The following is a 14075-nucleotide window of genomic DNA, read 5'->3' as shown; positions in this document are numbered from 1 at the left end:
CCTGCATCAATTCCTATTCACTACTCAGATATAATTCCCACAGGGCAGCATTCCTATTTAAAAATCATGACCCTGAGGCTTCCTTGGTGGCGCAGTGGTTAAGAACCCGCCTGCCAATGCAGGGAACACGGGTTTGAGCCCTGGTCCGGGAAAGTCCCACATACCGTGGAGCAACTAAGCCCATGTGCCACAACTACTGAGCCTGCGCTCTAGAGCCTGTGAGCCACAACTACTGAGCCCTTGTGCCACAGCTACTGAGCCTGCACTCTAGAGCCCGTGAGCCACAACTACTGAGCCCACGCACCACAACTACTGAAGCCCACGCACCTAGAGCCAGTGCTCTGCAACAAGAGAAGCCACCTCAATGAGAAGCCTGCACACCGCAACGAAGAGTAGCCCCCGCTCAACACCACTAGAGAAAGCCTGCACACAGCAACAAAGACCCAATGCAGCCAAAAATAAATAATTAAAAAAATAAAAATCATGACCCTCACCCCGGGGGAAAAGGGACAGATCTTCCTTACAGTAGAGTTCAATAAATGTAGAAGGAATGATGGAAATGGAGAACAACCATTTGGCAAACACCACAGTAATAACTGTTGCAGGCAAGGACCACTGATGGATGTTAAAATGCATGGATGAAAGTATGATGAAAAAAGGATATTTGCATAGTCTGAAAATACCTCCCACAAGATACTTGTTAATTGCAAAGGAAAAAAATAGTAACTTTACAGGGACAAACCTTGTAGATAGCACTTTAACCAAGTGCTCAAAACTGACATCACCAACAATAAAATATTGACTTCATGTGCCCCCTGATATGACACATTGAGACATAACCTCAATCTAACCATGAGAAAACATCAGACAATCCCAATCTGAGGTATATTCTACGAAATAAATGGCCAAAACTCTTCCAGAGTGTCAAGGTCAGAAAGACTGAGGGACTGTCCTAGGTTGGAAGATTAAAGAGGCATGACATCTAAATGCAATGCGGGTTCCTGGACTGGATCCTGGACCAGAAAAAGGACATCAGAGGGACAACTGGCCAAATATGAATAACGTCTGCAAATTATTTATTAGTATTATATTGATATTAATTTTTTGGTTTTGATCATTGTATTACAGTTATCTAACATGTTAACATTTGGGGGAGCTGTGTGAAGGGTCTACAGGTTCTCTGTGTACTATTTTTGCAAATTTCTTGTAAATCTAAAATTATTTTAAAAAACCAAAAAGACTCTTCAGTTAATTTATAAGTTTCTCTTTCAGGGTTAGTGAATTTGACATAATCAAACCAAAGACTTAAGAAACAGAACTGAAAAAAATAATATATATATATATATCTTATAAACATAACTGCTATTGATTCTTACCTGAGAGCCTCTGTCCTCTCACAAATACACTCCCATTTCTACTCAGCTTTGATTTAGAGTCTGATCCAGAACGTCCCAGGTTAAATATTGATTTCCACTTCTTTGATTTACTGGAGAGCTTTCTTCTAAAGGAGCCAAGCCACAGGGGGTTAGTTTGGTAACTAGCTATTTCAGTGGGACTTTTTTTTTTTTTTTCCCCAGTGGGACTTTTAAACTAAGAAGGAATACCCCAAACATGTTCTTAGTTATGAACAGCTCTGACATATCAGGAAATTTCTCTCTAAAATCCAAGTTGAGCCTGACTCTCACCCTGTCTGGGGATGCCCATGATGACCAAGCTAGGTTTTCATGAGTCAGAGTGAAGGACCACATTCCCCAGAGGAAGGGACAAAAATGTGCTATTACAGGCAGGGGAGGGGGCAAACAGAGACAGGGGTTGGTGGCAGACTCAGAGGTCACAAGCAACCACAGTTCTGAGAATTCTGGTAAGCAGTTCAGTCCTGGGTTATCAAAGATACTTATTTTTTTACAGGAGTAAACACTAAAGGCCAGAGACCTCAGTCCTGTTATGCTCCTTGCACTGCAGCCACACTGCTGGGACATCCACAGGCGAGGAGGAGGCTGGGGTAGACTTTAGTGGACTGGAAAGGGGGTGGATGAGAAAGCAACTTAGAAGAGAGCCTGGCCTGGGAGAGTTGCAGGCTGCTGGATGTGGTCAGCGGCCACTGCAGAGAAAGGCAGAGGGTAGTCACTGTGTTTCTGGCTTTGTCTCTCCTTTCTCTGATGAAGCAGGGAAAGTTGAGTGCTAGACTGGGCCAGAGGGCCTGGTGCCACCAGGGTTCATCACAGAGGCCCTGCCTGGCTCTAGCCGGCCTTGCTCTCAGACTTCAGAAAGTTCCAGGATGAAACCCTGCAACCTGTGGGCCCCACAGAGGACCTTTTCTCTGCAGGGTTCTCATAGAACATCCAGGTCTCAAGCACAGCATGATTTTACAATCCATCAGAGACAGATCTGCAGTGCTTAGTGGTTTCTATTGGATCTGGCCTGATGTTTTCAAGCACTAGGCCTTGGGGTGGGTTTTACATAATCGCACACCTTGAGGTATGGTATGAAGGCACAGAGAAAGTGAACTTGATTGTCCTTCAGAGGAAGTCTTCCTGACCCCTGAGTGGAAGTCTTATTCTCCAGGGATTTGGGGGGGGAGGGGCAGTGGGGGTCAGTCTTTCAAAACAGAGAGAGAGAGAGAGAGAAAGAGAGAGAGAACCATCCATGCACTTCAGGAAGTAGAGGGGTTTCTCGCCAGGTGAGTTCCAGGTGCCCTTCCCAGAGCACACAGTGTGACAGGCGCCCCCTAGCCCTGTGCAACGTGGCAGCACTCTTTCTCCCTCCCCGGGGGAAACAGCCTCGCCATCGTGAGGAGGACACTGATGAGAGGTCTGAGAGGTCTGTTTTCATACCTCCTTTCACTGATGAAACAGCGAGGCGGACACTCTCCAGTGAAAAGATTGCCTTTCGGCTCCTCTACCTACTGTCTGCCTAGGATTTCGGACCCCTGCTTCAGTCACTGCCTCCTTTTTACAGTGGGGCATGGGGCTGGGAGAGGGATGTGTGGAGACCAGGGTTACCACAGAATAAGTGAGAAGGAGAAGGGAGGGAAGATATGAATGAGAATGGTGTTTGTTTTTGGAGGGGAGGGAGGGCTCTAACAGGTAAGAGAGGAGGAACAGAAGCCAGGATGCACGTCCCCAGGTGCCATGTTCCCAGAGGTCTCAGTCCAGAGCGGTGCTCTCCGTCAACTTGCCCTCCGCTCATCCCTACACCTTCCATAGGTCCCGTGGGAGGTGCAGGGTGGGAGGAGGGGGTCAAGTTTTTGTGTTTTGCAACCTTCCTTTTGAAAATGTCAAGCTTATTTTGTCTCAACTAAGGAGTAAAGGGTTTTAGTTCCGATTCTTGACACCTATGAGCCCCACCCACACCATGGTACTAGGGATCTCAAGTTCTTGATGACTTTGGGGCAGTGAGTGAAGGCATCAGCCGCTGGTGAATGTCGTGGAGGCAGCTCCCTTCTCTTCTGGAATGCTTCCTTAGCCCCCTACCCAGACCACACCCCCAGCCCACGCTGCCATCACAGCCCTGAGACTCTATGGCTTCCTCCTTCGTCCCCCTCCACCTAAACATCTCCCAGAACTTGGAAGAAGGACACTTACTTGTTGTCTGGTAACTCAAGGACAGTGTGGAAGAGGGTGCCCATGGGAGGGACAATCTCAGGCAGGCTATTCTCTCTCCTTTCCTTCCGGGCAGGGTGATTAGTAGCTAAGCTCCGGGCCTGAGCTTCCTCCAGACTCACCAACTTCATGGGCAGGGAGAGGGCTGGCAACGTCAGGCTCTTCATGATCGGCCGGTTTTCTGTAAAGAGGAGAGAAGAGCTCATAGACCTCCTGGGAGGAGGCCTGGGCACTGGCTCCAGCCAGAGCCCCCATCCACAGCCCCTCCTGACCTCCTGACAGGGGCTTCTCCTGGGAGTGGTGGGGTCTATCGGGCAGAGACTACACGTGGGGATCTGACAGCCCTCCTGGCCGGACCAACCAGGGGGCACACAGGGGCTTCAGAAGGCAGCCTGCATTCCTGTACTTTTCAAACTCTTCATTCATTCATGCACACGACAAATATATTGAGCACTTACTGTGGGCCAGAGTGACAGTAGTGGGTATTTGCCCCTGGGAACTGCCTAATGCTTTGGTCAGGTGGGAATGTGTGTTCAGCCACAGAGGCAGCCTCACTCATCTAGGGTAGGGCAGGATACTACCCCTCCTCTCCGCAGCTGGAGAACATAGGCTCCAGGGGAACTGAACATTGGAGCCTCGACTTTCCTGAAATTACCTAGCCTTGTATCTCTGCAGTAGAAAGACGTTTTATGGCTATGCTATTCCCTAAGAGATAAGTGGCTTTTTATTCACTACCTAATCATCTTCAAGTGTATGCAAGCCAATTCTTGTACGTTTTTTTAAAGAATGGAAGTGATGATGACAGATCAATGGTGTCCACGATTATCTCTTTTCTCCAAGTCAATTTTTTTTTTTTTTCAAACTGGGGCAATCTTGTACCCCCTGTCTCCAGCCAGGGACATTTGGCAATGTCTGGAGACATTTTTAGTTGTCACAGGTGTGTGGGGGAATGCTACTGGCGCCTAACAGGTAGAGGCTAGGGATGCGGCTAAACATCCTACGATACACAGGACAGCCCCTCGACAAGAATTATCCAGCGCTAAATGTCAACAGGGCCAAGGCTGAGAAACTCTGATCTAAGTAAAAATGAAGAGGTCTAAGTTTGCCTCTACTTAGTATTTTGGCAACCTTGCCAGTTTTCTGTAACTTTGGAAGGGGTAAAGAGACTCAAGGGTAATTTGGACCAATTGACACTAAGAAATCACTTTTGGTATAGGACTCAGCTAATTTTCAGAAAGCACCTCGATAGCACTATTTCTCTTTGCAGAGCATGACCCTCTCTGAGTGAAATAAAACCACTGACAAAAGGCCTTGCAGACAATGTGACTGTATGTGACTCTGGGGCATTTCCAAGGAGGAGAGAGTGGCCGTCATTCAGCAGGACTACAATTAGATAAATCTGTGATCCTAAAGATTTTTCAGTGAAGTTTCCAACTTTAACCCAGTTTTCCCACTGAATCCAAAGGAGATTAAAAATATTTAAATTTAATTGACTCAATATTTGTTCATAGATCCTAGATTATTTATGACTTTTTTAAACTTAATTATTTATTTACTTAAAACATTAAATCATTCTGGGAGCAACTGGAACAACAAGAAAAACATAAAGTGCAGGATCAGGAAACCTAGCGCCCACCCCTTGCCATGGTTCCAGGCTCCAGTATCCTAAGGCCTACTCATCATTTCTGCTTAGATGTTCGATAGGCATCTCCAGCTTTACATCTCATAACAGAGCTTGTGATTTTTGCTCCTTATCTCGAAACTGGTACCTCCTCCCATCCTCTCCAAATCGGTAAATAGCACCATGGATCACCCAGTTGTGTAAGCCAAACCTGGAGTAGGTATTTTTCATTGATTCCTGTCTTTGATGTACCCCTTCTCCCCCACATCCAGCCTATAAGCAAGTCCTGAAACTCCACCTCCAAAATATATCCTGAATCCAGCCACTTTCCTCCTTTCCACTGCTAACATGCACAGACAGTCCCCAACTTCAACAGTGGTTCAACTTACAATTTTTCGGCTTTAGGATGGTGTGAAAGCAATATGCATTCAGTAGAAACCGTACTTTGAATTTTGATCTCTTATCAGGCTACTGATTCTGTACAATACTCTCTTGTGATGCTGGGCAGCGGCAGGGAGCCTCAGCTCCCAGTCAATCACACAATCACAAGGGTAAGCAAGCAGTAAACTTATAACCATTCTGTTTTTCACTTTCAGTACAGTATTCAATAAATGACATGAGCTCGTCAACACTTTATTATAAAATAGGCCTTGTGTTAGATGATTTTGCCCAACTGTAGGCAGGCGCAAGTGTTCTGAGCATATTTAAGGTAGGCTAGGCTTAGCTATGATGTTCAGTAGGGTAGGTGTATTCAATGCATTTTCGACTTAACGATATCTTCAACTTATTGAAGATACGTTTATTGGGACGAAGGTTGAGGAAGATGTAGTCCAGTCCACCATGATTTCCCTCCTGACTTCTGCCATAGTTCCTTAACTGGTCTCCCTGCTTCTAGTCTTTCAGTCTCTGCTCCACATAGCGACCCAGATGCTCAGATCCCGCACGCCCTGTTCAAACACCTCCAGTGCTTTCCCCAGCACAGGGGACAAACCAAACTCTTAGCATGACCGACCAGGACCCTCCATCTGCTTTCCCTCTCTCCTCTTTGCCCACTGACACAGTGGTCTATAAAAATATACAGTAAAATTTTTTCAATGTATACTCCCACTGTATACACATATATATAGTGGTAAGTTATACATATATACCACTGTATTTGTTTTGTGTGTAATAGAAAACATACAACATCATAGAAATTACAAAGTATACAATAAAATCAATGGAAAAGAATTCTAATAGTTTCTTCCAACACCCATACTTTGGTCTTTGGCGTCCCCTGGGTGGGGCACCCCACCTTGGAGACTGCATTTCTGTAGCTACACGGGCTGACTTTCTGCCACGCGATGAGCTCCTTTCCACCTCAGAGCTTTTACACTCCCTGTTCTCTGTGTTTGGAACATTCATCCCCCAGATCCTCAGATGACTGGTTTCTTTTGTCATTCAAGTCTCAGTTCAAAGATCACTTCCTCAGAGGCCATGTCCACTCTGTACCAAAATTATACCCCCAAGTCATTGACCATCGCATTATCCTGCTGTACTTTCTTCCTGGCATTTATCGTCTTTGAAGTGATCATGTATTTATCTGTAAACTTATTTATTGTTTGTCTTTGCAGCCAGACTATAGCTCTATGCAGGGCAGCGGCTTTGCCGTTTTGGATACTGTCCCGTGTCTGGAACAGTGTCTGGCACATTGGAGGTGCCCAATGCTACATATTTATGTTTTAATAAACCTTGGCATATCACAATCTCTCTGGCCTCACTGCTCTCATCTATCAATTAAAGGTGTTGGATTCTATGACTTTTAAAATCTTTCCAATTTGAAGTAGAACCCTATTTCTAAATCTCAAATTCCAGAGCGTATGACTTATTCCATTTTGTGTAAATATTAAGTATGGTACCGAAGTCAATAAGAATTCATAACGAGAACATTTAAATGAAATGCACTGAATAATAATTATTGGAGACAATCAAGAGTTAAAGCCTCAAGAGGAAATTGGATTTCAATATGCAGGACAAAAGCTGATTAAGGCAATGGTCATAAAAAGAACAGGCATTTCCAGGTTGGAATTAGGAACATCCTTAACACTAACAGTCATGAATGGAATCTGCTGTCAAGAAGAACATCTCCCAAGAGTCATTAATTCTCCGCAATGGTTTATTTATCTGTTTAACTATTTTTTCCTCTCAGAGTCAGCACAAGGTAAGGAAAGAGCACAGGCTGGAAGATTTAGGTTCAGTGTTCAGTCCTACCAGATACTAAGCTTTTCTGGTTCTCTGGTTCTTCATGTATAAAAGAGGGTTGATAACTTTATGATGGTTGTTGTGATAAGACCATGAGATGATATATGTGGAGCGCCTGCCATGGTTCCCGGCACAGAATAAGTCCCCAATAAATAATTGGATGACTCAAAAGGATGAATGAATGAAAGTGTATTATTTCTCCTTTACTTTCAAAAAGGATTTATATAGCTTACAATAAAAAATACATCCGTAATGTGCGAGTTACAATAAAGATAAAAGAAACGTCAGCCATTCCTAAGTATATAGCCAAGAGAATTGAAAACATATGTTCACACGAACACTTGTACATGACCTCACAGCAGCATCATAATAACCAAAAAGTAGAAACAACCCATATGTCCATCAACTGATGAATGTATAAATAAAACGTGGTACAGCCATACAACAGAATATCATTCGGCCATAAAAAACAGAAATACCGATACATGAGAACATATGCTAAGTGAAAGAAATCAGTCACAGAAGACCACATATTGTGTGATTCCACTTATATGAAATATGCAGAAGAGGCAAAATCCACAGAAACAGAAAGTAGATTAATGGTTGCCAGAGTCTGGTGGGAAGACAAAATGCGGAGTGACTACTTAACGGGTGTGGGGTTTCTTTTTGGAGTGATGAGAATGTTCTGGAATTAGATACTGGTGATGGTTGCACAATTCTGTGAATACACTAAAAACCACTGAATTGTACACTTTAAAATGATTAAAGTGGTGAATTTTATGGTATGTGAATTTTAAAAGAAAGATCATAAACCACACGGAGGACAGGATGGGGGTGGGAACCATTACACCAGAAATCAAAATTTGATATTAATTGCAATTGATTACTTTGATGGTTATACTTGATTTTCCCAAGGATATTAGCCAAAGTAGAAAAGAATGCTTTGATCAGCTAATACAAATATTTTGCAGATACAGCTCTCATACGCCACTGGTTCTCCAAGTGTGGGCCCTGACCACCAGCAGCAGCTCCATCACCTGGAAACTTGTTAGAAACACAGATTTTCGGCAGCACTCCAGACATGCTGAATCAGAAATTCTGGGGATGAGATCCAGTAATCTGTGTTTCAATAAGCCCTCCCAGTTATGTGACGTATGCTAACGTTGGAAAATTACCCTCACACAAATGGTAGTTAACAGGCTTATTGATCAGCTGGATTTTTGATTTTTACAAATTAGGCTCATATGAGTTCAATCAGCATAAACCAATCCCAGTGCATTCCTAGGGTTAATTATGTTATTATGAGACTACAGGACTGAAACATCATATCTTGCATCTCATCACACCCAGCGTGAAATAGCTATATTTTTCTTGTATATAGTGGGTTTCAATGCTGGCTAGTCTCTGCATACATGCACCCACATACTCATTGCTGTATGCCTAGTGCCCTATGCAGGGCAAAACAAAGTAAGCACTCAAGAAATGCTTGAGAAAAAGACAGATATTATATGATACCACTTATATGTGGAATCTAAAAAATAGTACAAATGAACTTATTTACAAAACAGAAACAGACTCACAGACATAGAAAACAAACTTATGGTTACCAAAGGGGAAGGAGAGGAGGGATAAATTGGGAGTATGGGATTAACAGATACACACTACCATATGTAAAATAAACAACAAAGATTTACTGTATGGCACAGGGAACTATATTCAATATCTTGTAATAAACTATAATGGTTTATATATATATATATACACACACACACATACATAACATACACACACTTCGCTGTACACCTGAAACTAACACAATATTGTAAATCAATTATAATTCAATTATTAAAAAAAATGCTTGCAAAGAGAAGGCATTCTGAATATATATGTGAGTATGAATAGGATGCCTCTTAATTCATTCACTTAGGACTTATGAAATATCATACTGAAAGTAAAGATGAAATCTAATAGTCGGCAGAATATTGCCAGTGTCTCTAGCTAATAACTGGAAGAGTTTAAGAACTCACGAAAAGCAACAGAAGGTATTCCAGTTCACCACACCACATTCATGGGATAGGCCATGTATGCAACTGATCAGAAACATGCTAGAGCCACACACATACATACCACACTTCTGTTGCACAGGCACACATGTATGTATGCACGATCCCCAAACACACGCAGTGTAGTCAGCACACACACACAGTTGACACTGAGAGCTAGATCTCAGCCCACTCTAACTTATTCTTGGGCCCCATGCCTAAGGCAAAGAACGGTGACTGGTAGGGTGTATGCCAGAAGGAGCCATTACCATCGTTCTCTAGAGACCCGGGTGCACCGTTGTTAAAGATCTGATCCACATGATTCAGTATGAATTCAATCACCACCTGCTGGACCCGAACTGCAAGGAAGGCTGCATCTCCATTGCAACCAGTGGCTTCAATTTCTTTGGACCTGAACCGTGGAAGAAACACATTCAGTGAATGAGTCTGCCCTACCCCATGAAGCATAAGGGGGAGCCAGTGGGCCTTGTGTACAAGCCCCCCGTTCCTAAATGTATAGTTTGTTAATTTGTATTACTTTAACTATTTAAGATCAATTAAAGGGACTCTCCAAACAAACTGAACAAATTCGAAACAGTTACCAGGTATTATACCTTGCAAAACTGTAAACACTATATTAGTGAATATATAGGAATTGATTGTTTTCGTTATAGGATCTTCTTCCGCCTCCACACAATTGTTCTAAGGGCAGGTCATCATTTATGAAGTCATATGAAGCAGTTGATTCAGGTTATAGACAGCTAGGACCCCACCAAAACCAACAAAAGCAAAGGAAGCCCCAAAGACCCAGAAAGGCCTTTTCAGGAAATTATAACATACAGACCCATAACATTGGCCACATCTTGGTAATAGCCAGAAGATACCTCTGGGTTTCAGAGTTTCCATGGTTAGCAGGAAAGGGCTATTAAAAATCACATTTGGGGGCTTCCCTGGTGGCGCAGTGGTTGAGAGTCCGCCTACCGATGCAGGGGACGTGGGTTCGTGCCCCGGTCTGGGAAGATCCCACATGCCGTGGAGCGGCTGGGCCCGTGAGCCATGGCCGCTGAGCTTGTGCGTCCAGAGCCTGTGCTCCACAACGGGAGAGGCCACAACAGTGAGAGGCCCGCATACAGCAAAAAATAAAAAATAAAAAAAAATAAATAAAATAAAATCACATTTGGGCTTCCCTGGTGGCACAGTGGTTAAGAATCCGCCTGCCAACGCAGGGGACATGGGTTCGAGCCCTGGTCCAGGAAGATCCCACATGCTGCAGAGCAACTAAGCCCATGTGCCACAACTACTGAGCCTGCACTCTAGAGTCCGCGAGCCACAACTACTGAGCCCGCGTGCCACAACTACTGAAATCCATGCAGCTAGAGCCAGTGCTCTGCAACAAGAGAAAACACCGCAGTGAGAAGCCCGTGCACCGCAATGAAGAGTAGCCCCTGCTCGCTGCGACTAGAGAAAGCCCGCGCGCAGCAACGAAGACCCAGTGCGGCCAAAAATAAAATAAATTTATTTTTAAAAAAATTAAAAAATCACCTTTAATTCCCACGTGTGACAACCACTTAGCCAAAGGTTTGTCTACAAGGGGCTTCGGTTTTGAAGAGTCCAGTCTTTGTTTGAATTGGGGGCTGCTTTGAGTTCACTGGGGTAGTGAGGTGAGAGGTGGTGGTTACCTGAGGAGGTTTGGAGCCCACACCAGGGCCAGGTTCCTGGCATGCATGTTTGTCTTGCTGCTGAAGGAGGCGATGTGGGCCAGGTGTCGAATCAGGTATTCCAAGGTCCTGTAACGGTTCATTTTTTAAAAAGCAAAGTAAGAAACTTTGGAGCCTGTGTGAAGCCTGAATCTGGAGATAATTTCTAAAGTTTGAGTTTAAAAGACTCTAAAATATTTCTATCTCATGAATTTTGGAGGACTATCAGGAAGATATCAAGATAGATGGAAGCAATTTTCTGAGCCTCAGGAATACTGGCTGTGGGTGGGGAAGAGGTGGGTTTGACAGAAGTCAGCTGAGGCCCTTGGAGCACCAGCCAGAGACAGAATAGGGGACTCACGTCACTTGGAGCCTGTGCCTCCTTTCACCCAGGGCAGCACTGCCTCATACTGTCTTGAAACTGGGCCCCATCTCAGCTTTTATTGTAATTCTCGCAACTACAGGTACCTGGCACTTGTTAGGGAGCTCATTTGATGGATGAATAACATCTGTTATTGCCGGGAAGCCCTTATACCACATCAAAACCTCCCCCCCTGGTAAAAGCTGGGCAGGCTTAGGGAGCAATGGGAAAGGTGGTAGGATTAGGGGCTAAATTGTGAGAATGAAATGAAAGGATGAAATGATGGAGGGGATGGTACTGATGAGCATACAGACAGAACAGTCAGCCAAACGCTCAAGAGCAACAGTCAAACCCTGTTTAAGAACCATCTTGGTGGGGCTTCCCTGGTGGTGCAGTGGTTGGGAGTCCGCCTGCCGATGCAGGGGATACGGGTTCGTGCCCCGGTCTGGGAAGATCCCACATGCCGCAGAGCGGCTGGGCCCGTGAGCCATGGCCACTGAGCCTCCGCGTCCAGAGACTATGCTCCGCAACGTGAGAGGCCACAACAGTGAGAGGCCCGCGTACCGTGAAAAATAAAAAAGAACCATCTTGCTTTCCATAGATTTGGTTGTGCTATGAACCTCGGTAAGAACCTAGACTATCTCTGTGAGGCTGGCTTCTGTGATCAGAATGATTCTTGTGGGACTCTGAGGGGTGCTCTGAAAGTAACTTAGACATGGGCTGTCCCTTCCCACCAGTGTCTCTGGTCAGGCACCAACTCACTCTGATAAAAGTGACCTGTTCTCTCCCCTCAACCTGCCCTGGGAAAGCCACTGTCCACTGAATTTGTTCCCTTTTATGATGCTAGCCTGCATCTATGGTATTACATCACATCAAGAGGCTGTGAATTGCTTTTACCAAGGATTCTTACCTGTAATGGGATGGGGGGAGCTCCTGGATAACATTCTGGATTCGGGCCAGTTGGCCTTCGTCCGGGCAATGAGACACCGCCTCCTGTAGAGAGGAAATGAAGCAGTCCAGTGAGTGCTCAAGAAGCGGGACACCCACCTGTGTCTGCAGGTTTTATTTAGGCTTCTGGTACTCCAGTCTCCCAGCCATGCCTAGAGATTGTCCTTCCAGGAGGCATGCTTTTCTAGAAAAAACAAACCACCTAAAATCTCTGAGGGTTCATGATGGGAGGTGTCTAACAATGTGGGCACACAGGGTCTCTGTGCATCCTCAGATGTTTGGTAGGTATCTGGTAAAAAAGGTGTAGCATCTTGGGTGTGTCCCGTGTGGCAGAGAGAGTCACAGAGACACTGGGAGAGAGAAACAGAGACAGGGAGACAGAGTGAGATGGAGATGAGAGGTTGGCTCCCTGTTTACTCAGCCAGCTATCTTTTTGGGTGCAAACAGCCACTCCCCACCTAGCCTGAGACTATCCCTTGACCCGGCTGCCAGTCATTGATGCCAGGAAGCAGGAACGACGTGAAGCCGTGCCTTCTCAGCAGGATAAGAGCTTTGCCCCTGAGACCTGGTGGCCTTGTCCGGACTTGCTCTCTGGTTGTTTCCGGTGTGGGTATTTGGTTCCCCCCTCAGCCCAGGCCCTCAAGGAGAGGCTGGGGTTTCAGTAAAGGCAGTGTGGTCACAGTCCTGCCCGGGGCTCCTGCACAACACAGGTGTCCCTGGGCAGAGTCCCCTGTGTCCCGTCCTGAGACTCTGTCCTGCCTGTGCTCAGGCTCAAGGGCCCCTCCCAGTGCAGTGGCTGAGTGCTCAAGACTGACAGCATGGGAGCCATACCTAAGTTCAAGGTCAGTGGTAATGACATCTTTTTTTTTTTTTTTTTTTTTTTACCGAGGTATAGTTTACATATATTAAACATGTACAAATCTTCTGCTACAGCTCCCTGAGTCCTTTCATATGCATAATAGCTATGTAATCCCACTCAGGTCAAGAGATACTTGAAAAGTGGCTCCTAAGCTCACTTCAAGCCTCGGGATCCTGAATTCACAGGCATACGTGACTTACACAGTTTTGTATTTCCTCACAGTGCTGGAAACTCGCTTTGCATTTATATGTAATGAAAAGTATAATCAGAAAATATATTCTCTAATTTGAAGATCCTAACTGTGGTGTGGTTTTCTTATGCTGTTCGGTCATTCACTGTCATTTCTTGCTTGAATGTAAAGGCTGAAGTTCAAACCCTCAGTCATGAGAATTTGGGGGCACAGAAAAGTGGAAGGAAATGAACTTTATGGGGCACCTTCTGTTTGCTGGACCCTATCCTAGGCCACACTTGCTGTGTCTGTTCTGGTCTCACTTGGAGGAGAACTCCAACACGCTCCCCCAACCCAGACCTTCCAACCCGCCTCGCTTGTCTCCATTTTTCCCACAGCACTTGCCATCATTACTCATATGTATAATGTACTTATTTATTAGGCTTATTGCTTGTTGTCTGTCTTCCTTGCTAGATGTAAGGTCTGTAAGTGCAGGGATGTGATGAGTCCCAGTGCCTAGAACGTGCCTGCCACA

The 14075-nt window shown here is 45.0% G+C and overlaps 1 protein-coding gene across 1 annotated transcript in view; it reads right to left on the bottom strand.

Moving 5' to 3' along the window:
* The window catches only part of ARHGAP31 (Rho GTPase activating protein 31), a 116063-nt gene that overhangs the window by 27647 nt on the left and 74341 nt on the right, over window positions 1–14075 (bottom strand). The window contains exons 4-8 of the mRNA XM_030857204.2: window positions 12475–12557; window positions 11186–11293; window positions 9776–9918; window positions 3585–3783; window positions 1377–1501 (exon numbers count right to left, since the gene is read on the bottom strand). Of these exons, the coding sequence (XP_030713064.1) occupies window positions 1377–1501; window positions 3585–3783; window positions 9776–9918; window positions 11186–11293; window positions 12475–12557 (658 nt within the window). The remainder of the gene's footprint in view (window positions 1–1376; window positions 1502–3584; window positions 3784–9775; window positions 9919–11185; window positions 11294–12474; window positions 12558–14075) is intronic.

The sequence above is a fragment of the Globicephala melas genome, chromosome 4 (genome assembly GCF_963455315.2).
Source record: "Globicephala melas chromosome 4, mGloMel1.2, whole genome shotgun sequence".
Classification (NCBI taxonomy): domain Eukaryota; kingdom Metazoa; phylum Chordata; class Mammalia; order Artiodactyla; family Delphinidae; genus Globicephala; species Globicephala melas.
This window is presented reverse-complemented; position numbering and strand designations above follow the sequence as displayed.